Source organism: Entelurus aequoreus, linkage group LG09 (genome assembly GCF_033978785.1).
Source record: "Entelurus aequoreus isolate RoL-2023_Sb linkage group LG09, RoL_Eaeq_v1.1, whole genome shotgun sequence".
Lineage (NCBI taxonomy): Eukaryota > Metazoa > Chordata > Actinopteri > Syngnathiformes > Syngnathidae > Entelurus > Entelurus aequoreus.
The window spans coordinates 46,281,530-46,303,382 of NC_084739.1; the positions used below are offsets into that span (position 1 = coordinate 46,281,530).

At 38.7% G+C, this 21,853-nt stretch overlaps 1 protein-coding gene across 1 annotated transcript; it reads right to left on the reverse strand.

Moving 5' to 3' along the window:
* Nucleotides 1–512: 512 nt before the first annotated feature.
* soul2 (heme-binding protein soul2) lies at nucleotides 513–4,664 on the reverse strand. Its single transcript, XM_062057734.1, has 4 exons — nucleotides 4,478–4,664; nucleotides 4,254–4,380; nucleotides 1,879–2,044; nucleotides 513–1,626 (listed from the first exon to the last, which is right to left on the reverse strand). The coding sequence occupies exons 1-4, from the start codon at nucleotides 4,598–4,600 to the stop codon at nucleotides 1,455–1,457; spliced, it is 588 nt and encodes a 195-aa protein (XP_061913718.1). The 5' UTR covers nucleotides 4,601–4,664; the 3' UTR covers nucleotides 513–1,454.
* Nucleotides 4,665–21,853: the final 17,189 nt, after the last annotated feature.

The window sequence follows — 21,853 nt, forward strand, 5'->3', positions numbered from 1 at the left end:
CGTGCGTACATATGTGATAATGGGGGAAATGGGTCACCCGGGTATTGTTTTTAACTTTGTAAAGCACTTTGCGTTGCATTTATTTTATGTATGAAAAGCGCTTTATAAATAAAGCTTGATTTGATGATTTGATTTGATCCGTCATGGCAAGGCACACATAAAAGTCTCAAAAATCCATGTTCAGGTAAATACAGGAAGTCGGCAATTTCGATTCAAAGCAGCCATTTTATGGGACAACCAGTCTTTGCAACTTTGACCAAATGAGCCCAAATGAAAATGATTGATGGGCGATGATACAATGCGAACCAGCCATCTTTAGCCCACGCCTTGGGATATGGGCGGAGCCATTAAAACTCGCCAAGCAACACCAGAATGGAAAATGTTAACTCCACAAGGTCAGAAATTGATTATTATTTGACACCCTGGCCTGAACACAACCACATGACACATCCCCAATTAGTTAGTGACAGTACCTCCTGGTGGCGACAGGAGGTGTCCCCAAATTACACGCCTCACGCATTTACCTATTCTTCCTATGTACTTTATTGAATCAATTTCATCTTTTTACAGGGCACATTGAACAAACTGATTATGTTAAGCGTGATGATTGATAGCATGTGGGTGGACGGGGCATGAGTGTGGAGATGCTCCTCGCCATAAACCATCAAACTGTCATTACTTCACTTCAGATGATTTAGGAGTCATCCAGACTTCCCATTTTCATTCTAACTAATGATACCGGCATCTGGTCCGGCGTGCCCGCCGACTTGCATGAACCCCAAGGTGCAAGTGAGGGCAAGGGTCCTTTCAATACTGCGAGCAGCTTTGATACAATTTATATTTTTACCTCCCGTAATTTACACCTTTCCTTTATTTTTAGCAGACAGAACTTTCTCTGTTGTCTGTCAGAACGTTTTGAGAGTATCCATGCTTCTGCAGAAATGTCCGAATGTTTTGAGAGTATCCATACTTTTGCAGAAATGTCAGAATGTTTTGAGAGTATCCATGCTTCTGCAGAAACAAGTTAAACAAGATGTGCATCACATTTCTGAATCACATGTTCATGACAGAAATCTGATGATAACGTGCAAACAAATGTTTTGTTCTGAAGACGTAGAGGCAGACATTTCAGGCCAAAAAAATCACAAGACACACTTTTAGTTTGTCAATTATACAATACAAACTTTTCCGTACTTGGTTATACAGATTATTGTCAATATGTTTTTAAAAGACAAACAGGCAAATTAAGATTGTGAAACTATTGCAGAGAATCAAGGTAAAAATAGTAACTTAACATAGTTTTCCATCTGGATGTAAAAGCATTTAATTTGTTATATGAGATGTATATGGTTAAAGTTAAAAAAGTTCAAGTACCAATGATTGTCACACACACACTAGGTGTGGCGAAATTATTCTCTGCATTTGACCCATCACCTTGATCACCCCCTGGGTCCTTATAAAGCTGACATCCAGATTTCGCTGTAGTGACTCAATGCCCAGTAGGTAGTATAGGCAGCCCCAGAGTAGGTGTTTGCATCAAAGTGCTTCCCAGCTCGAGTCAAATCCTCACGTAGCTTCTCTCTATTTGTCTGTCCGTTGGTTAGGTTTGGTAGCGTATGGAATACTCTTTATAAAGCGTGGAAAAACAAAGAATATAAGTCAGTTGTTAGTTAAAAAAAACAAAAACATTTTCCCGGTTAAGATTTGTTTGATTTCCAGTGTGTGGCTCTGCAAAATGTATGTTATTCTGACCACGAGAAACATTGCACTTTGAAAGTTGATTTCAAACTATTTATATCAAATGTGCATTGAATGAATGAGCAATGCAAACTTGACGGATAAAAAAAAGCATTGGCTTTAAAAGACAAATCATCTTACCTGACATAAACGGTACCACCGGGTCTTGTTTGCAATTTCACATATGGGTCACTGATTTCAGCCATGGGTGTGTTGTTCGGGACAAACCAGGACATGAAGTCATTCTCCTCATCTTCATCTTTGATGACTGTGATCAGCACAGGCCAAGCGTCAGTCGTTGTATAACCTGTTTGTACACAACTCTGCATCATTACAGGGGACATACAACTTGCCAGACAATATTCATCAAAATGATTGTAGCAGAATAACAATGCATCATACCAAGGGAACCACAATAATAAATTTAATTAAATACCAGATATACCAAGTTATATGAAACAAAAGTGTATGGCTGCGGAAATAGAAAAAAAAGTGTAAAATTAGATGGAAAAAGTTAGCATGCTTAAGTTAGCTTGCTAGCATGCTATTGTGCTATCGTTTGCATGCTAACAGATAACAAGTGTCACATACCAAGTTATATAACTCTGGATTAAACGGTTGTAAAACTAGCCAAAAAAGTTAGTATGCTAATGTTAGCATCCTAGTAAGCTAATGTGAGCATGATAATATTTAGCTTGTGTCACATACCAAGTTATATGACTCTAAGGTGTATGTTTTGGGAAATAGAGAAAAAACAGTAAATTTAGCAAAAAAAAGTTAGCACTTTAATGTTAGCATGCTAAAGTTTGCATGCTAACAGTTTACAAGGGTCACGTACCAAGTTATATGACTCTGGGGTAAACGATTGCAAAACTAGCTCAAAAAGTTAGCGTGCTAATTTTAGCATGCCAGCAAGCTAACGGTACCATGTTATCAGTTAGCATGTGTCATATACCAAGTTATATGACTGTAAGGTGTATGGCTGTCTAAGTAGAGAAACAAATGTAAAGTTAGCTAAAAAGGTACAAATCAACAGATTCAGAATCAACATTGTTTTATAAATATCTCCGGAACCCATACTTGCCAACCCTCTCGATTTTCCCGGAAGACTCCCGAATTTCAGTGCCCCTCCCGAAAATCTCCCGGAACAATAATTCTCACGAATATCTCCCGATTTCCACCCGGACAACAATATTGGGGGCGTTCCTTAAGCGTCCTCTCCAACCCGTCGTTACGTCCGCTTTTCCTCCATACAAACAGCGTGCCGGCCCAGTCACATAATATATATGCAGCTTTTACACACACACACACACTCACACACACACACACACACACACACACACACACACACACACACACACACACACACACACACACACACACACACACACACACACACACACACACACACACACGCACACACACACACACACACACTCACACACACACACACACACACACACACAAGTGCATGCAAGCCTACTTGATCAACAGCCGTACAGGTCACACTGAGGGTGGCCGTATAAACAACTTTAACACTGTTACAAATATACGCCACACTGTCAACCCACACCAAACAAGAATGACAAACACATTTCGGGAGAACATCCGCACCGTAACACAACATAAACACAACAGAACAAATACCCAGAACCCTCTTGCAGCACTAACTCTTCCGGGACGCTACAATATACACACCCCGCTACCATCAAACCCCGCCCCCCCAACCCTGCCCACCTCAATGTGCCCCCCCCACCCCCCGCCTTAACCGTCCCATCTCCCGAATTCGGAGGTCTCAAGGTTGGCAAGTATGCCGGAACCAATAGGTAAGACAAGTTAGTTTTGCATAATAGTTGCCCTTTAAGGAGCCACAGCGTCATTTAGTGGTCGATGGCATGCTAGTGTAGTAATGATATTTTGTTGTTCATTCAGCCATTTTTGTTTTTTGGAAATGCATAATTTATGCCAAAATATGTAAAATATGCTGAAAAAGACTTAAAACTTAAAAAATCTGTCATATAGTGAAGTTGTAAACTTGGAAGTGCAATGTTGCGATGGAGGACTGCTAATATATTTTATAATATAATATGATTGTATTACTCTTTTTTTTTTTACTGAAAGCTTTAAAAAGATTGGATGTATGTATATATATATATATATATATACATAAATATACAAACTTTTCAGCATATATATAGTCGAGGGTTCTGTAATTTATCCGTTATACAGTGCTATACAGTATATATATGGGATAGGCTCCAGCAGCCCCGCGACCCCGAGAGGAACAAGCGCTAGACAATGGATGGATATATATATATATATATATCTATATATATATATATATATATAGATAGATATATAGATATATACATATGCATTGCTATTATTTTCCTTTATTTCAGTGTTGACATCTTAGATTTAAACTCCTTCACTTCGAATATAACCCCGCTGAAATTTGTAAAATGATTTTTCTTCCTCATACAAAATGATTTTGTCACACATTATTTTATACCTACCTGCTTGCTTGTGTGTCTCGCAGAAATTCTTTAACCTGGAACTTGCAGCAGCCAATTCAGGTAAAGTCCTGCTTGCTACTTTGGTGGTAATCCAAAGCGTGTCAGAATACAAACGGGTCTCAAAATCCTGTGGGGGGGAATGGGGGGAGGGAAACAAGTGATTTTTGGACAATGTTTTAATAATCATTATAGATTTTTACTTACATATTCAGCAGATAACTTACTTGGTTTGACTCGAGCAAAGTAAATTCCGGGCATGTTTTTTCTTGACAGAAAGTTTGAGCTGTCTGTCCTTTACAAAGGGACACCAGGACAAAACCGAGCAGCGCAAACACAGACCGTTGCATCCTGAAATGCTGTTGCAGTCACTAAAACTAAGTCAAAGTCAAAGTTACACGTTTATCAAGTCACAGATACTCCCACATACAGTAGACTGCAGTCCAGACCAGTGAGGGGAGGATCTAGGCTGGCAAGGCACTGACATTTTTTAAAACTTGATATTCTTGTTCACTAATCAATGTTGATCAGATGATAACACTAAAAAGAAAGAAAACAATTCACTTTTAAGTGTTTTTAAATGATGTCTTAAGCCTACTAAATTACCTCAAATAAAATGTGAATATCCTGTCACGCTATGCAGTAGAATGGTCCCCAGAAGCAAAGAGGTGCTTACCAAAAATAGTCTTTAATACAAAGCCCAGGGTGATAAAAAAATGTTTTTGATGGAAAGAAAAGAAAACAATCGCACTGGAGGACACAGCCACAGCCATGAAAAATGCCAAAAGAATAAAAGTAGCAACTAAACAATTAACCAAAAGGCAGACTGGAGACACAGAGCCAATAGAAAAAAAACAAAGTAGGGATAGGAATTCCAAAATGAAAACACACATGGACACGCCTTAATCTGATTGTGTTGTGTTTTTTAAAAAGAAGATTAAATCACCCCGATTATGTGATTAGAAACCAGTTCTCTCTGGTAGACCAAAACGCTGCTCTTTTCCTACATTATTTACAGGCAACGAAGAACAAGTCCAGGACTGTTTACACCAGGCCCACTAACAGGTTTAATCCAGCCCAAGACCCGCAAGATAAATTTGATAGGTATACAAATTAGCTGCAATTTTTTCAATAAAATTAACTGCAGTTCTAAGTGTGTCCACTGAATGTTGCAATAGCAATTCAAATATAACCCACGTCACACATGATACTGTTTAAAGATGATATGTCACCCGACATTAAGCGCCCTTTGGATTGGCTTCCGCTACTACAATCAGCGCAGGTGCAAGCAATCAGCTACTCCTGTTTTGGCCAGCAACAGATGGCGGCAGACTGATGCTGAAGCGACACACAATATGTTCCTTCATTGTAAATTATCCACTCAACGGATAAAATAACGAAACGGTAAAATGCAAAGACTTAAGTCAACATGACCATCATCTTTGAAGAAGTTATAATTTCGTGCATCGCTCGCAATTGCGCACCCTGAACTCCTTTGTAAAAATGTCTGCATCTGCATTTGTTGTTTGTCCTATTTTATTTTATGCTTAAATCCACCATCTTCACATTGATTAAATTGGTGGTAAAGTTTCCTTTATTTTGACTCTAATGTCATTTTGATAATTGTTTTGTTTATATTATGATTGTAATATTTCAATGATAATAAATCAATGTGTTGCGGCAGTTGCGGATGTCACCAATGCAGCGTTTTGAGGAAACACTTGGTCACTTTTCCAAGTTTAATGGTGAACTGCCAAAATGAAAATGCTACACAGGAAGTGCTTTAAGTTTAATGACTTTGTAAAGATACTGAGACAAAGTCTATGTTCATTGTGTTCTTCATGGTATTTTTGAAACCGCAAATTTTTTCTTCAGAATCCTCAGAAGTGTTTTGCCAAGAGCATTATTTATAATGTATACATTTTCAGAATGTGCTTGCTTTTTGACCAAAGTAAGACAAAGAAAACAATTTTAAAGTTGTCTTTATTTTTAAGTCATTATGCCCTGATTTTACCAGTCCGGTAGGCGAACACACATCTACAACGCTAAATATATCCTGTGGTGTACCTCAGGGATCCATAGTAGGACCTAAATTATTCAATCTCTATATAATGACATTTGTAAAGTTACAAAAGATTTAAAGTTAGTATTATTTGCGGATGATACAACAGCGTTTTGTTCAGGAGAGAACACAGAAGATAATACAAATAATAACAGAAGAAAGGAACAAATTAAAAAGATGGTTTGACAAAAACAGACTATTGTTGAATCTCAGTAAAACTAAAATAATGCTATTTGGTAACAGTAGAAGAGAAAGTCAAACACAAATACAAATAGACAGAATAGAAATTGAAAGAGTAAATAAAACCAAATTCTAGGTATAATGATTGATGATAAATTGAACTGGAAATCTCACGTAAAAAATATACAACATAAAGTAGCAAGAAACACGTCAATAATGAATAAAGCAAAACATGTTCTAGACCAAAAATCCCTTCATATTCTCTACTGCTCGCTAGTGTTACCATATCTGAGTTATTGTGTAGAAATATGGGGAAATAACTACAAAAGTAGACTTCATTCATTAACGGTGTTACAAAAAAGATCAGTTAGAATAATACATAATGTTGGATATAGAGAACATACAAACCTTTTATTTATTGAATCAAAAATACTGAAATTCCACGACATAGTGAATTTGCAAACAGCTAAAATTATACACAAAGCAAACTATAACCTGCTACCCAAGAATATACAACAATTCATCTAAAAAAAAAAAAGAGGACAAATATTATCTTAGAGAAAAATGTCATTTAAAACATTTGTATGCACGTACAACACTTAAGACCTTCAGTATATCTGTATGTGGAATTAAATTATGGAAGCAAAGCAATCAAACAATGTACTAATATGATCCACTTTAAGAAACTCTTCAAACTTAAAGTGTTTACAAAGTACAAAGAAGAAGAACCATGATAAACATTCTAAATTTATTTCATCCATCCATTCTTTCATTCTCAAAATAATCTTACTCATCTCATCATACGAAATATAACTTACTTCACCAATTATTATTTATTTATTTATTTTTATTGTGATTACTTATGGAGTTTATTGTGAATAAATTGAGAACAGGAAGTGAACAAAAGTTTTAGCAACTGTTATGTAAAAGAAAAGGGGTAGGATCAAATAAGCTCTGCTTTTTGAGTGAGCGACAAACTACATACTTCTTATTGACAGGAAAGACACCTGGGGCATCACGTACAAAGAGTGGCGTGGCTTTTCTTCTATATGGACGTACGATCAAATCCAGCAAATGGCGTATGCCAGTGAAAATTCAGATGTAAGAAAGTATTCGCACGCACAAATCCAAGCATATTTCTTTGTTACATGGCAATCTACTTGAAATCGAACGCAGACGTGTGCATGGCTTGGCACGCCCAGACCACGCCCCTTTACACGTTCGCAAATCATATTGAAAGTAGTCATGTGACTGGGAACGCACACGTTTGTTACATGGCAATCTACTTGAAATCGAACGCAGACGTGTACATGGTTTGGCACACCCAGACCACGCCCAGGCCACGCCCCCTTACACGTACGCAAATCATATTGAAAGTAGCCATGTGGCTGGGAACGCACGCGTTGGCCAATGAGGACTCAGTAGGAGGGGCTTCTTTCTCCTGCTACAAAACAGCACAGAGTGTTATGTATGCAGGAGGGAGTTGACGGCACATACACAAGGGGGCAGTATAGCTCTATGAATTTTATTATATATATTACAATATATATAATAATCAACAAAGCAATACAATTATTTTTTATTTAAACATGCTAGCACTATAAAAAGGAATATGAAAGACTTTGACTTGTTTGATTACTCAATATATTATTACAATATACAAGTGAGGACAGTCGCAGCCGTACAGTACGGGTTCTGTTCTCCACATGACATTTCCCTGCGCAGTGTCATGTGCGCCACCTGCTTCTGCCCGCTGCAGTCACAGTAAGACATTGTGGTGAAATGATTGCCAAGATAAATAAATATATGTCCTTACAATTAAAAGCTAATTTTGTGTCCTTGCTTCAATGTTTTTTATACGATATAACATAAAATAGATATAACATTTTAAGTAATAGTCAATATGGGTTTCGTCCCAATCACTCAACAACAACAGCAAAAATTGATTTGGTAGAAGAAATTTCAACTGCAATAGATAGAAAACAATATTTAGAAAATATTTTCGTAGATCTCGTCTCGTTTGAGACGCTCATCATAAGTTATTATTGGAATATGGAATAAGAGGAGTGGCTCATGAGTGGGTCAAAAGTTACCTGAAGGACAAAAAACAGTCTGTGGAAGTTAACAATTGGAAGTCTGCCTTACAAACTATTACAAAACCCAAAACCAGTGAAGTTGGCACATTGTGTAATTCATAAATAAAAACAGAATACAATGATTTGCAAATCCTTTTCAACTTATATTCAATTAAATATACTGCAAAGACAAGACATTTTTTGTTTGAACTGAGAAACACATTTTTTTTGTGCAAATAATCATTAATTTAGAATTTAATGGCAGCAACACATTGCAAAAAAGTTGGCATATGGGCCTTTTTACCACTGTGTTACATGGCCTTTCCTTTTAACAATACTCAGTAACCTTTTGAGTACTGATGGGACCAATTTTTGAAGATTTTCAGGTGTAATTCTTTCCCATTCTTGCTTGATGTACAGCTTAAGTTGTTCAACAGTCTCCGTTGTGGTATTTTACACTTCATAATGCGCCACACTTTTTCAATGGGAGACAGGTCTGGACTATAGGGAGGCCAGTCTAGTATTAAGATTAAAGATTAAAGTACCAATGATTGTCAAACACACACTAGATGTGGTGAAATTTGTCCTCTGCATTTGACCCATCCCCTTGGGGAGCAGTGGGCAGCAGCGGCGCCGCGCCCGGGAATCATTTTGGTGATTTAACCCCCAACTCCAACCCTTGATGCTGAGTGCCAAGCAGGGAGGGAAACGGGTCCCATTTTTATAGGTTTTGGTATGACTCGGCTGGGATTTGAACTCCAACCTACCCTGAGATCGGTAGGTTGGAGTTCAAATCCCAGCCGAGTCATACCAAAGACTACAAAAATGGGACCCGTTTCCCTCCCTGCTTGGCACTCAGCTAGTATCCGCACTCTTTTAGTATGAAGCCACACTGTTGTAACATATGGCTTGGCACTGTCTTGCTGAAATAAGCAGGGGCGTTCATGATAACGTTGCTTGGATGGCAACATCAGTTGCTCCAAAACCTGTATGTACCTTTCAGCATTAATGGTGCCTTCACAGATGTGTATACACCCCAATACCATCACAGATGCTGGCTTTTGAACTTCAGACTCCAGAGAAGGAAAAACAGGAGGCTGGTACCTGTAGGCAGATTAAAATGGAGAAATGCCTGTAGCAGAATTGACTAGTGTATTATGGGAGTACTCAATCCAAGGGAGGTCGGCTGCTGGTGACAAACGCAGCAGATGGCGTCCTCCAGATCTTGTACCAGCAACTGCGCAGTCTCGAGTACAGAGGGCAACCTGGGGAGAGCGATGAAAGAGACTATCTTGGCAAAACGGTCCACCAATGTCAATATAACTTTGTTCCCATTGAATGTTGGAAGTCCTGTGACAAAGTCCAACGCCACATGGGACCACAGGCGGGAGGGAAGTGGGTGCAGAAGACCAGTTGGTGCCCAATGAGAAACCTTATTCTGGGCACAGGTGGCACAGGCAGACACAAACCCCTTGATATCAGCCCTGAAGGTAGGCCACCAGAAGCGCTGCGATAGGATGAGACATCTACGAGTTATCCCCGGGTGGCAGGCGATCTTGGAGCTGTGGGCCCAGTTCAGGACTTATGGATTTCAGGATTTTGGTGGTCCATGAACACAACAAAATGAATCTCTGAGCCCTCCAGCCCGTGCCTCCATTCTTGAAGAGCCAAAACAACAGCGAGTAGTTCTCTATTGCCAATGTCTAAATTGCGTTATGCTGGAGTCAGGCGATGGGAGAAGAAGGCGCAGGGGTGCAGTCTCTGTTCGGTGGTCGAGCGTTGGTAGAGGACAGCCCCCATGCGTCGACCTCAACGAAAACTTGAGAAGAAGTGTTAGGATGAGCAGATGTAAATAACAATTGAGTCTATCCAAGGAAGATTGAGCCACTAAGGTTTACAAAAAGAGATGCTTAGTGGATGTAAGTTTCGTCAAAGGCTCAACTACCCAACTGAATTTACGGACAAAACGGTGATAAAAGTTTGCAAAAACTAAGAACATTTGGAGGTGCTTTCTGGAAGTGGGAGTGGGTCAATCAACCACCGCCTGGATTTTATATAGATCCACTGGGAGTTGACCCTTCTCCACAATAAATTCCAAAAAAGGAACAGATTCGGAATTTAGCGCGCATTTCTCTGTCTTTACAAAAAGACAGTTTTCGAGAAGAACATATTGAATGTGTATTTCGGGAGTGGGTTGAGAAAACAAGAATATTGTCCAAATAAACCACCACAAAGCGGTGATGAGGCTTTGAAACGGCAGGAGCATTGGTGGGACCAAGCGGCATAACAAGGTATTCGAAATGCCCGAGTGGTGTGTTGAATGCGGTTTTGCATTCATCACCTTCTTTTATTCTAACTAGATTATATGCATTGTGGAGGTCCTGTTTGGTGAAGTGTCTAGCAGCAAGTAGAGTAGGGCTGTGAATCTTTGGGTGTCCCACGATTCGATTCAATATCGATTCTTGGGGTCACGATTCGATTCAAAATCGATTTTTTTCGATTCAACGCGATTCTCAATTCAAAAACGATATTTTCCCGATTCAAAAGGATTTTCTATTCATTTAAAACATAGGATTTCAGCAGGATCTACCCCAGTCTGCTGACATGCAAGCAGAGTAGTAGATTTTTGTAAAAAGCTTTTATAATTGTAAAGGACAATGTTTTATCAACTGATTGCAATAATGTAAATTTGTTTTTAAGTATTAAATGAACCAACAATATGACTTATTTTATCTTTGTGAAAATATTGGACACAGTGTGTTGTCAAGCTTATGAGATGCGATGCAAGTGTAAGCTACTGTGACACTATTGTTCATTTATTTTTATTTTTATAAATGTCTAATGATAATCTCAATGAGGGATTTTTAATCACTGCTATGTTGAAATTGTAACTAATATTGATACTGTTGTTGATAATATTCATTTTTGTTTCAGTACTTTTGGTTTGTTCTGTATCGTGTTTGTGTCTCCTCTCAATTGCTCTGTTTATTGCAGTTCTGAGTGTTGCTGGGTCGGGTTTGGTTTTGGAATTGGATTGCATTGTTATGGTTTAATTTAAAATAAAGATCTGATCTGTTGTGTAGGACTAGATGTTACAATCCCCTAATGCATACTTGAGATACCTATGCGACTTTGTGGGATGGTCAAGTGAGTGAAGGCATCCTCTGGGTTATCAAGTGGGCGCCCCCCATCCTCAGTGTTTCGCTGATAGGCCCACGACACCTCCAGAGGGTTCAGCAGTGAGTCCCAGCGTCCCAGGATCACTCCCTAGATGCCATCACTCACTTGAAAGCCCAGGTGGAGTCCCTTCGCTTGACCCACAGCCACTGACTCCCCTTTTCAGCGGCTTTTGAGAGGTCTTTCACTGCCTGCCGGTGGGCCTTCCCTCGCACTCCCATTTCCCTGAGGAGCCTGGATGTTGAGGTGGCCACGAATAAATAAAAAAAAATTAAAAATTTAAAAAAAAAATAATAATAATAATAAATAGATTTCTTTAAAATGAGAACCGATTCTGAATCGCACAACGTGAGAATCGCGATTCGAATTTGAATCGATTTTTTCCCACACCCCTAATGTAGAGGGTTGAGAGTTGAGTCGAGACGCAGGAGAGGATATTTATTTTTAACAGTAACATTATTAGGGGCGCGGTAATAGATACAAGGGTGTAGTGACTTTTCTTTCTTTTCCACAAAAACAAAAACGCGGCTAGTGGGGAGTTGGAGGGATGAATGAGACCAGATGCAAGATAAGTGTTGATATAATCCACCAATGAATCCCTTTCATGTTTAGAAATGTTGTATAGTCGCAAAGAAGGGAGTGTAGCATCAAGTAAGAGACTAAAACTACAATCATAGGGACGGTGTGTAGGTAAAGACAACGCACCATCCTTGCTAAATATCTCTTTGAGATTGTGGTATGCAGTGCAGAGGACAGACAAATCTATCACTTCCTGGGCGTCAACAAGAGGTGGCGTGTATGAGGGCATGCGGATGGGAGACAGTGTGTATGACAAAATATTCCCCAGTTTAATGATGGTAGCCTCGGCCCAGTCGATATTGGGATTGGGGTCTAGTAAGCCAGGTAAGTCCGAGCACAATAGGAGCAGAACAACAGGAGATGGCTAGAAAACAAATAGACTCTAAATCAGGGGTCTCAGACACGCGGCCCGCGAGACGTTATTTTGCGGCCCGCACCTTAATATGAAAATGTAATGTTAGGGCAGCCCGCGAGTTTTATATGAATGGCGCTTGACAGCGTCACACTTACCAACCCTCCCGATTTTTCCAGGAGACTCCCGAATGTCAGGGCAACCATTCTCTCGAATGTCTGCCGATTTTCACCCAAGCAAGAATATTAAGGGCGTGCTGTGATGGCACTGCCTTTAGCGCCCTCTACAACCTATACTAACAGCGTGCCAGCCCAGTCACATGTTGTATTTGGCTTCTGTACACACCCAAGACATACTTGATCAACAGCCACACAGGTCACACTGAGGGTGACCGTATAAACAACTTTAACACTGTTACAAATATGCGCCACACTGTGAACCCACACCAAACAAGAATGACAAACACATTTCGGGAGAACATCCGCACCGTAACACAACATAAACACAACAGAACAAATACCCAGAATCCCATGCAGCCCTAACTCTTCCGGTCTACAACATACATCACCAAACCCCGCCCCGCCAACCCTGTCCCCCCGCCCCACACATCAACCCCCCCCTTGCAGCCCTAACTCTTCCGGTCTACAATATACACCCCTGTTACCACCAACCCCTCCACCCACCCTCACCTCTCCGTGCGTCGGTTGAGGTGGGCGGGGTTTGGTGGTAGTGGGGTGTATATTGTAGCCCGGAAGAGTTAGGGCTGCAAGGTGTTCTGGGTATTTGTTTTGTTGTGTTTATGTTGTGTTATGGTGCGGATGTTCTCCCGAAATGTGTTTGTCATTCTTGTTTGGCGTGGGTTCACAGTGTGGCGCATATTTGTAACAGTGTTAAAGTTGTTTATACGGCCACCCTCAGTGTGACCTGTATGGCTGTTGATTAAGTACGTCTTGCAGTCACTAACGTGTGTCTCCAGAAGTCTCATACAACATGTGTCTGGGCCGGCATGCTGTTTGTATGGTGATTAAGGTTGTTGAGGACGTTAAAGGCAGTGCTATCACGGCACACCCTTAATATTGATGTCCGGGTGAAAATCGGGACAAATTCGGGAGAATGGTTGCCCCGGGAGATTGTCGGGAGGGGCAGTGAAATTCGGGAGTCTCCCGGAAAAACCGGGAGGGTTGGCAAGTATGTTGCTAGGGCGGGATAGCCATTCAAAGAAGGTGATTTAATTAAAAAGTGCATGTTAGATTTTTTTAAGAAATATTTTCTTGCGGCCCAGCCTCACCCAGTTTCTGCATCCAGTGGCCCCCAGGTAAATTGAGTTTGAGACCCCTGCTCTAAATGGTTAGCAGATCATTGAAGGGATAGGGGATTAGTCGAGTAGCGCACATGTATGTCTGTTTGGCTGTGTCAAATATAGCATTGTCTTGAGGATTTTGCTTTGCTCCTCATGGGGGAGTTATGCACATTGTCTGCTTGTTCCAGCCTTTATTTTGCACTGTACGATTGCACTCATATGGATCCACCTTTTCCAGCTCTATCGTGGCTTGTGGTGGACGCCATCATTGTTTGTTGGGGTCATCTGCGTTTGATGTGCGTGTAGGTATGCTTCCATCTTCAACCCTCAGTCGCCCTATTATTTTCATTCTTGTTTAGTGTGGTGCTTTTGTGTACGCTTTAAAGCATGTTCTTTGGAGTGCACTTCCATTGGGGTTTTGAGATTGGTACATGCTGCTTCTCTAATCTAAATTCTAATCATTTTGGTCTTCTAAGTTTGGTGTTTTAAACCACAGCTGGGTCAAGCTGAACCACTCGTGTCTGCTGTGGGCTCGAAGGGCTTTGTCGGGAGGTGTTGGTGACGAACCCCAAGATGCAGAAATGGCAGGCTTGATGCAGGAAAACATTATTTTAATGTCCAAAATGCAGAGAAAACATGAACCAGGATAACAGACTACAGGATATAGGCAAACTGGAAACAGCGAACAGGAACCAGGAAACGAGGAACTAGGAGACAGCAAACTGCAAACATCTATCAAAAATCCAGCACTGACCAGAGGGCGAGGCAGGTATAAATAGTAGCCTGATTGGCAATAGCCACCACGTGTGCCAGACTGCCAATCAGGTACAGGTGAGGGAAACAAGCGCTCAGGGAGAAGTGCAGGAAAAGGAACCAAAATAAGAGCGCTGACAGGAAATAAAACACAAACAGAGGAAAAACCAAAGCAAAACCAAACTGTCAGTGACAAGCCTGACAGGCTTGCACTAACCCAAGTGCCGGTGTTCTGTCAAATTTGGCAACTTCCTCGAAAAAAGCTTGGGTCTATTGAATTGCTCTGACGCATTAAAAAAAAATGCTACTTTAAGTTTTGGAACGCCAATTTGGACATCAAATTGCAAGAATTGCAAGTATTACTTTATCTAATTGAGGTTATGTTTTCACCAGGTTTACTTGGTCTGTTACTTTGAAACGTCGATTTGGATATCAATTAAGGCCCCCATTGTACAGTTGATGTTAGTACCTCTGTAAATGAGTTTATGTTTTTTGCCAGTATATTAGTTAGCAAAATAATATGGACATATTCTGATACATTTTTGGGAAAATGTCCGAAATAGGTCTAAGAACGACTGATTTTCTAGTTTTTTTTATTCATAAATAAGTTTGTCAAAGCACTTATTGTTGGAAGTAATTTTTGTTACCCTACTGTATAGACCAGGGGTGTCCAAAGTGCGGCCCCACGGCACATTCTAAAAATACGATGAAAAAAAAATTAAAAACATAAAAAGTGGTATAAAAGAGCAAACAGGTGACATGTAACAAGAAAATGTTGCATTATTTACTCTAATAACACAAAGCTGCCATGCAGGCTTTTTATAAATGATAAATGATAAATGGGTTATACTTGTATAGCGCTTTTCTACCTTCAAGGTACTCAAAGCGCTTTGACAGTATTTCCACATTTACCCATTCACACACACATTCACACACTGATGGCGGGAGCTGCCATGCAAGGCGCTGGCTAGCGCCAGCAGCCATCAGAGGCAAAGGGTGAAGTGTCTTGCCCAAGGACACAACGGACGTGACTAGGAAGGTAGAAGGTGGGAATTGAACCCCAGTAACCAGCAACACTCCGATTGCTGGCAAAGCCACTCTACCAACTTCGCCATGCCGTTTCTTTCTTTAAAAAATAATAATGAATCAAAATCAATGTCATTATGAATTATTGACCTATTCAAGGCTCCATTTACTTCACATTAAATATTCCACTTTGAGATATTTTTTGGGGAAAATGTTGCATATTTTTTGGTTAAAGAAGGACCTAACGAACAAACAAAAAACATAAACAACAATAAAACTTATAATTGACGGATAGATCTGAAGTTGATCTTGAGACTATTGTGGTAAAAGTTAAAAAAATGTTGGATTTATTTTTTTAAACTTTACTGGGCCTTTTGGATCCCCAATAATTTTAGTGGGACTTTTTTTTTTTAAGTGTCATTGCTCAAAAAAATAATGAATTAAAATCAATGTTGTTATGAGTTATTGACCTTTTTTAAGACTCCAATTGTTATATAATCTCAAATATTCCACTTTAAAATTTTATTGGGGGAAAATATTGCATATTTTGTGTTTTTTTCCATAAAAAAAACACGGTTTTCCTTGACAAAAATGGCATACAACTTCAATCTTTAAAAGCGTTATATTGACAGATAGACCTAATGTTGATCTAGAGATGTAAACCTTGAATAATAATAATAATAATAATAATAATAATAATAATAATAATAATAATACTAAATAATGACACATTTGTAATATTTTTTTGGACCAAAACCTTTTGGGGTCCCCAGGATCAAGTCTGAGTGGAGGCCTAAATGTATCTTTTTTATACATATATTGTATTGTTTTTTAAAATAAAAAATATCAAAATGGCCCCCGCTTGCTTTCATTTTTCAGTGTGCGGCCCTCAGTGGAAAAAGTTTGGACACCCCTGGTATAGACTAACACCTATTCATGCATTTTAAGATAGTCATTTCTGTTTTGGTTTGTTTCCTAGAATGTAAAATAATGCATACAAATTAAACAACCACAATAAATAGGTTTTTATGCTATTTTCAGAGGAAACAGATGGCCCTGTATCCAGATCTAAATTATGGCCTTCTGCTGACCTCTGTTGGCTAATGGCATACACTGTACATCAGGGATTTGCCTTGGCGCAGGTTTGTGCTCTCTGAGTGCTTTTCTCGTTTAGTAATTAATGTATAGAAAACAACATTTAGAAAGTATTTTCGTAGATCTCGTCTCATCCCGCTACCTCACCGGATATTGGATGCATTGATCATGGTTCAAAATGAAATCAAGGGAACTTTATTAAGGAAGTGCAGCGGTGAGAACAGAGTGCCCAGCTGGTGGAAGTGAAGCAATGGTGCAACTGTGTCTGCACAATGATGTGCGCCCTAAAAAAATTTAAAAAATTAAAATAAAATAAATTCCATAGAGGATTGATAAAAAAAAAAAAGCTGAATTTTTTTATGTGTGGGTGATTTTAGGACTCAGCGGTTAACTATGGGGTGCCGAGTGTGAAAGTTCAGTCACACTTTTCGAGAAAATATATTTCTTAAATTTAACTAACTTTTCTCAGTTTTAGCTATTTTTCATCACATGGTGACTCTAAATATTATATCTAAATGTTAAATATAAACCTACATTTTGAATATAAATATATATGTTGAATGTAAATCTTAAATCTAAACATATATGTTAAATATAAACCTAAATTTGAAATCTAAACCTAAACGGTAAATCTAAATCTAAATGTGAGCTTTAAATGTTAAATCTAAACTTAAATCTTGAATGTAAATCTAAATGTGGGCGCTAAAATTCTCGCCTGATTGTTACATAGATAATATGACAATGTTTTAATAAGTGATTTGCTCCTCAAATAATTCACAATATTTTCCGGGATATATGACTAATTAATATGAGGTTATGTTTAACTATATCACAATAGCGTAACAATAATGTTTATTCCACTAGGTTTGTAATACTATTTAACATACGATTGTAGCTGAGATAGGCTCCAGCGCCCCCCGCGACCCCAAAGGGAATAAGCGGTAGAAAATGGATGGATGGATGGATATTATATTTTTATACCTTGTTATGTTTAATTGTATCAAAATAGAATTTATGTTTAATCCCCTCGGTTTGTAATAATATCTAACACATCATTTTTAATTGTCTGTCATTACATTGGAGGACTATTAATAGTTTTCCTCTTTTGGTACCACAGTGTTTAAACAGGTTTAAATGTCTACTTTTTTATTATAGTATATTTTGTTGTGTATTCTTGTCTAATACACCTAGTTTTTTCAATAGCAATTATTTTTAATTGTTATTCATTACACTGCAGGAATATTGAAAGTTTTCCCGTTTTTTTTTACCATGTTTAAACAAGTTGAATGTCCCTTTTTTTTATTTGTCTATTTTTCTTGGCCTATCCACTTAGTTTTAAATAACAACTTACATTTTATTATTGATTGTCTGTCACTATATTGTAGGATTATTAGTCGTTTTTCTCTATATGTGATTACTGTTCTGGTTGTTTATTAGGATCCTTCTTCTTGGGACCTTGTAACTGCCGTTTTTAACTGTCCCGTTGCGTTTTGGGAAAAACCGTAACCCAGAATAGTATTGGATTTACTTTTGATTAATAAAATATATAAGTCCGTTCATTACAAAATCATTGATAAGCAAAAGTTTTGCTTTTTGTCTAATTTGCTTCAATTTTCTGGATAATATGGCAACTTGATTTGACTTTATGATTTAAATTATATAAAAAAGGAATTATTGTCTTATCCAGTTGGTTTTTAATGACACATTTTTGAACGGCTGTCACTACATTGTAAATGTCTCCTTTTTTATTTGTCTATTTTTCTTGTCTAATCCACTTAGTTCTAAATAAGAACTAACATTTTATTATTGATTGTCTGTAACTATATTGTAGGAATATTGGTAATTTTTCTCTGTTTCTGATTATTGTTTACATGTTCAATATATACATATTGTGAATTCAAGTTGCATTAGAAGTGTCTCGTGAACAAATTTCAGGGGTTTATCTCAGTAAAGATACTAAATAATTAGAATTAAAAGCTTTTATCGTCATTGTACCATAACATATACAACACAATTTTATTGAAAAGCTGCAATTGAACCTTAGCCTGTTGATTTTATAATGGTTAAACAAATGTAGTGTGACTTTATAGGGATTATAAAACTGTCATGCATTCCCACCGTTGTATCATTGTTTTTTCCTTCAATCACTATTCTGTTTACACATTACAAGAGATGTATACCAGGCTTTCTTTTAACTTCAATCTGTGGACTATATAGTTCTCAATATATTTTTTTATATTTCTTGTAGAAAAATAGGTAATTCATCTACCTCTCTATATATTGGCAAACAATTATAATAATTGAGTGCATTGCGTGTGTGCTACTGTATAGTCCAGGGATATGTTCTCCTAATGTTATAAAGCAATCACTACAAGGCAGCATTAAGCCCCTTGCAGCTTCTTGATCTTAGCGCTGCTTTCGATACCATCGATCATAATATTTTATTAGAGCGTATCAAAACGCGTATTGGTATGTCAGACTTAGCCTTGTCTTGGTTTAACTCTTATCTTACTGACAGGATGCAGTGTGTCTCCCATAACAATGTGACCTCGGAGTATGTTAAGGTAACGTGTGGAGTCCCCCAGGGTTCGGTTCTTGGCCCTGCACTCTTTAGTATTTACATGCTGCCGCTAGGTGACATCATATGCAAATACGGTGTTAGCTTTCACTGTTATGCTGATGACACCCAACTCTACATGCCCCTAAAGCTGACCAACACTCCGGATTGTAGTCAGCTGGAGGCGTGTCTTAATGAAATTAAACAATGGATGTCCGCTAACTTTTTGCAACTCAACGCTAAGAAAACGGAAATGCTGATTATCGGTCCTGCTAGACACCGACACCTATTTATTAATACCACCTTAACATTTGACAACCAAACAATTACACAAGGCGACTCGATAAAGAATTTGGGTATTATCTCCGACCCAACGCTCTCGTTTGAGTCACACATTAAGAGTGTGACTAAAACGGCCTTCTTTCATCTCCGTAATATCGCAAAAATGTGTTCCATTTTGTCCACTAGCGACGCTGAGATCATTATTCATGCGTTCGTTACGTCTTGGCTCGATTACTGTAACGTATTATTTTCGGGCCTCCCTATGTCTAGCATTAAAAGATTACAGATGGTACAAAATGCGGCTGCTAAACTTTTGACAAGAACAAGAAAGTTTGATCATATTACGCCTATACTGGCTCACCTGCACTGGGTTCCTGTGCACTTAAGATGTGACTTTAAGGTTTTACTACTTACGTATAAAATACTACACGGTCTAGCTCCATCCTATCTTGCTGATTGTATTGTACCATATGTCCCGGCAAGAAATCTGCGTTCTAAAAACTCTGGCTTATTAGTGATTCCCAGAGCCCAAAACCAGTCTGCGGGCTATAGAGCGTTTTCTATTTGGGCTCTAGTACTCTGGAACGCCCCACCGGTAACAGTTGGAGATGCTACCTCAGTAGAAGCATTTAAGTATCATCTTAAAACTCATTTGTATACACTAGCCTTTAAATACACTCCCTTTTTTTGTAACTCGTTACTGTAACGTCGTTATTTTTGGCGGTAACTAGTAGTCTAACGCATTATTTTTTTTATATTCAGTAACTCAGTTACCGGTACTACATGATGCGTTACTGCGTTATTTTACGTTATTTATTACATAGTATCGGCTAGAAACTGAGAAGATCTGAGTGTGTTTTATTGGAGAGCTGCAGTGTCGTCCTGCTTCTTCCTGTGTCACAAGGAAGAGAAGAGGCGCGCTTTGTGTGTGTGTGGGGGGCGGAGGGAGCGTGTCTGTGTTTACCAACAAGACATAATGGCGGAGCCGAAGCCGAGTTTCTTAACATGGAGATATTCTCACTACTTTTCTTTTGTCGAGCACAAAGAAAAGAACATTTTAGTTAAAATTAAGTTGTGTCTTGGATCAAAGATCATATCTACTGCCCAAAACAGCAATTCAAATCTGCTGTAACGGCTACAAAAGCAACATGCTTCGACGAAGGTAGTAAAGACAGACACAAACTCCGATGCCACTTCACCTCCACCTCCACCACCACCTAAGGATTTTAATGGAGGGACTGCTAGCCAGGACAACATTGATAGAGCCATTGCAGCGTATGTGCTAGAAGACATGCAGGCTATTTCTATAGTGGGGTCACCCGCTTTCAGGCAGCTAATTAGCATGATAGCGGGCGTCAAACGGCAAATGGCACGAAAACATTTTCCAAGTTCCTGGACACAGTGAACAGTGAGCACATAAAAATGTAAAGCAAGCTAAAGAAGACACTCCAAACTCTGCCTCTGCTCATCATTCAGCACTGAAGGTACACACACTCAATTCTCTTATATACTCTTTCATTCTAGACTTCTAGAGCGTTTGATTATCACATCACTCTAAATGTATAGACTATAAAGTTCACAAACATGAAGAGGGATGCTAGTGGGCCAGGCCAATCTTTCATTTTCTCTAAACTAAAACTGGGGAAATGCTGTGTGTTCTGGGCTTCAGTACAGTGTTGATCTCCTGAAGACATGATTTTATTTCACAATTCCTTAAGAGAAAAAAAGGCCTGGTTAGGCGTGTGTATAGCAGTATGTGTGCTGTATATAGTGACATGACAACATGTCATGTGTGCCTTCCTTGGGTGAAGCCAGGTTTACAGCTATGTTGTGACATGTTGTGACATGTTGTTACTATGCGGTTTGTTACTTATGTATGTTATGTTGCAGCTATTTAAAATAGTTCTGTCAATTTGTTCTGGCCCAAAATAAATTGGCCCTTTGAAACATATCTTTGTCTTTGTGTGTTGTATGTAGACCACATTGCTTAGCAAAGTTCAGTGATGCAAATGCATGTCAAGTTGATCAACAGATTGTATTATTCTCCAGTGCAATAACAGTACTGAAATGAAGGCTAAAAGGGCATTAATGGGAGCCTTAAAATAAAAAATACAAAAAAAGAAGTAACTAAATAGTTACTTTTCACAGTAACACATTACTTTTTG